Here is a 3,860-nt window from a genome sequence, read left to right as displayed (position 1 = left end):
AATGATTATAAAAATAACAAGCTCTGAAATTTGCATTTGGATGGCTTTGGGTTAATATAACAAATACAATAAATATTACATATATGTATATTTTAGTTAGATTTCTTTAGAATTTCTATTGATTTTTCTTGCATATAAATTTCAAAATGAAAAATAAATAATATTACGTTTGCATTTCAATGAAATCTTGCGTTTTAACATAGAATTTTATATAAATATTTATAAAATGTAACAATTAAATTAAATTAAATTACAAAAATTTATTTAAGTGCAGTTTATAGAAAATATATTTATTACATTCCTACTACTATTACCTAACTATAGCTCATTTAAGGTACTGTACATGCTTAAGTACTGTACTTTAGTTTTGGAGCTTATGCTTTAAATCATCTATGGACTAAGACTAGTTAAAGTAACGCAGTTTAACTTAAAACCCGAACATAATCTAACTTGTAACATCTGGAAAGCTTACCAGCCAGGCTTGCCAGAATCCAAACTCCCCCTGCTTAAGCAAATGCAGGCGGATTTTATCGCACGCTAATCCTGATCATAAGTGATCTATAAAGATCACACCTAGACTCACTGCTCAATGGTGATCAATGCTGAGCAGGCCGGAGAGCCGGATGTTGAGCTGGATCGAGATTCAGCGGATTGACAGGCGGATCTCTGCCAGATTGAGAGAGATAGCTTAGTTTATCTGTTTTTGCTACAACGATAGCTAAAGTTTGGTTAGGATACTTGCGTGTGCGTGTGTGTACGTGAGTGTGTGTGCGTGTGTGTTTTTCCCTTGACTAGAGTGTCGCGAACCTAATGAGGCGCCGCTGTAGTCGCTACACGTGTTGTTTGCTAGGAATTGCGGCCTGTGAAAATTCCCTCATTAATTAAAGCATTGAATAGTGAGGCCTTGGATAGTGGCCTTGAATAGTGACGCCTTGGGCTGATTGCTCTAATTATGCGCAGGTATTGGGAGGAAAGGGAAAGTGAAAAGTGCTGTCTGGGCCAATAGCTATGAATGAAAATGAAAATTTTAGGCCCAATGGCTGGCCGTTTGTTATATTTAATTATTTTATAGCCAATGCTTTGTGTTAGGTAGGTGCTAGTTTATGACGCCGACGCCCGACGTCGACGCCGGCTGAATGCGTGGAAAATCCAACGCTCGTTTAACTGACAAAAAAATCTCTGTTTCAATGCGGGGAAAGTCCCAAGCAAGGCGGCTGCAAAGCCTAAGTGCCAGCCTACGCAAATAAGCTTGAGGATTTTTATGGCTCATGGCTACCTGTGCAAGGATTGCAAGAGTTCTGCATTTATGAATGAGCTTGGTGAATGAATATTTGAAATATACGCGTTTATGGCAGGTACTAAAAACCACCTACGGGGCTAGAATAGAATACCCCGCCAGCCAGCCAGCTAACCCGTAATGCAGGCCAAAACTGCATTCATTAGCGTGGCCAAGAACAAAGCGAGCTGCACTTAATGCTAATGATTTTCCTTTTGTTTCTAATGACGCAGCGGTAGGCTTAAGTGGCATTGCACTTTTTACTTTTACTTTTACCGAAAAAAAAAAAACAAATGGAGCAGCCAGCCCCAGTTAGCCATTAAAACTTAAAGCAACTGTACCCAATTTGACATGCTCAAACCTTAGCTCAAACCCCCAAGTATAAAACTCGAAACTTGTATAAATATATATAATGTATACACATATAAAAGTTCAAGTATATACACAGCTACAGCTACAGATACAGATACATTTTGCATATTTAAAGCACAAAGATGCGTAGCCTGGCAGCAACCCCTGTGGCACTTAATTCAATAATAAATTGCCACAGCACAGCAAGCCCCTTTTGGGTAGCCCACAGATAAGCAGAGAAACCCCCTAGGGGGATAGCTTGGGCTTGTGCTTGGGCTTGGCCTTATAGACAACAACTTTTATCAAATTGCGTATAAGGGGGGTTTGTCGGTAGGTAAGCGTAAAATTCATAATCATGTAGGCAAACGCTTAAAGTAACAACCCCCAAAAAAAAAATCGTATAAATTTCGAGAGATATGCACATAAGTATAGAAAGCTAAGTAAAAGCGAAAGTCAGCCAGGCAGTTTTCAAGAGGCGTTGAATATATTTTTTTTTTGCTGTAGAGCAGCAAAACTACAACTCAACATGCGAGTGTATATTATATACTTTATGTGCGTGTGTATGTGTGTGTGTGTGCGTGAGCGGCCATTGTTGTGCGCCGAACAAAAACCAACCCTGTTGTGCCTCTCGCTCTTGCAGACAGATAGGCAACAAATCGATGAATGAAGCAGGCGCTCAATGCGTGTAGGTAGGCCAGCCAGCCAGCCAGCCAGCCAGCCAGCTCGCTAGCTAGGTAGTCCAGGTCCTGGCTTTGGCTTTGCTTTAAATTGTGCCTGCCGCGCGGCAGAGAGCTCAGTACGAGTTGAGTTCTTGTAACGCACACAACGTCCAGCAGCCGAGCAAGTGTTCCGCCCCGTTAGAAACTCTAGTGTTGTTGTTTTTTATACTTATATACACACTCACCTCGAATATCGCATAAAAATGTCGACAATTAACTTGCATCCACCGCAAACATATTCGCGCTTGTTCCGCCCCTGGGATACGCAGCGTCAAGCCAACGCCGCCACACCGCCGCCGGTGCGTGCCATTAAACGTGAACGTGATTCAGATGCATTGAGCATTAAGCATGAGCTGCCCAGCAATGGCAGCAGCAGCAGCAACTGTTGCTATAGCCATCATGGCCAGGATAGCGATCGCGACTGCAGCTCCGACTCCAGCAGTCGCAGCAGCAGCAGCAAATCCAGCTACGAGGATGGCCTAAACAGCAGCTATACACGCACCTCCACGCCACTGATGGACGCCACACCGCAGCCAGCGTTTCAAGCTGCGCCCCAACCTCAAGCCGCCGCCGCCGCTGCTGCTGCTGCCTCCTTTATGCCTGCCAGCGATTTGTACTATGCCGCTGCTGCAGCTGCTGCTGCTGCTGCCAGCGCGCCCTCAGCTGCCTTTGGCATGGATCCCTTTACCTTGGGTCTGATGGAGCAGGAGTATGCGCGTGTTATGGCAGAGGATGCGCAGCTCAAGGCGCTCAATGCGCGCAAGCAGCGCCCGAAGAAGTTCAAGTGCCCACACTGCGATGTGGCGTTCTCCAACAATGGCCAGCTCAAGGGGCACATACGCATACATACTGGTAAGTTAAAAGCGAAAACTTGTAAATGTGATTAGCTTTACTAACTTTACTTTTTTTTTTGTTTACTTTAGGTGAGCGTCCTTTCAAGTGCGACGTCGAAAGCTGCGGCAAAACCTTTACACGCAACGAGGAGCTGACGCGACACAAGCGCATACACTCGGGTCTGCGTCCTTATCCTTGCAGCGCCTGCGGCAAGAAGTTCGGTCGCCGTGATCATCTCAAGAAACACATGAAGACGCATATGCCGCAGGAACGCCAGCTGGGTCCGGCTCTCTTTATGCCCATGTATCCATATCTCTATGGCTACTAAGCCGGCGCGCCACGCCCAGCGAACTGTGAAGCGCTTGCACGCTTTAAAAACGCTCCCTCTATAAGCAATAACATGCCGGCCAACTAACTAACTAACTACCTCAGCTGTACCTGTGCCATTTTTTAACTCAGCTACCTCTAAAAAAGCAACGAAACTCAGATAAAGCTGCACCACGTTATATATGCAAATGTTATTTATTTTTTAATAAATACATATTTACACTTCCACTACGTGACGCAGCGCAACGAAATCCACACTCACATACACACACACACATGTGTAAATACAAGTCCTTAAGTGATCCTTTCTCATATGCTAAGCGTTTAAGAGTTACATTGCCAATACAAACAAT

The 3,860-nt window shown here is 44.2% G+C and overlaps 1 protein-coding gene across 1 annotated transcript; it reads left to right on the top strand.

Annotated features, from left to right (window-relative positions):
• Positions 1 to 2,549: 2,549 nt before the first annotated feature.
• LOC108602719 (Krueppel-like factor 16) lies at positions 2,550 to 3,508 on the top strand. The gene is made up of 2 exons (XM_017990874.1): positions 2,550 to 3,198; positions 3,270 to 3,508. Exons 1-2 carry the CDS (start codon positions 2,550 to 2,552, stop codon positions 3,506 to 3,508), a joined length of 888 nt encoding a protein of 295 aa, XP_017846363.1.
• Positions 3,509 to 3,860: the final 352 nt, after the last annotated feature.

This window comes from Drosophila busckii, chromosome 3R (assembly GCF_011750605.1).
Source record: "Drosophila busckii strain San Diego stock center, stock number 13000-0081.31 chromosome 3R, ASM1175060v1, whole genome shotgun sequence".
Lineage (NCBI taxonomy): Eukaryota > Metazoa > Arthropoda > Insecta > Diptera > Drosophilidae > Drosophila > Drosophila busckii.
The sequence above is the reverse complement of the archived record's forward strand: the minus strand, read 5'-3'. Positions and strand labels throughout refer to the sequence as shown.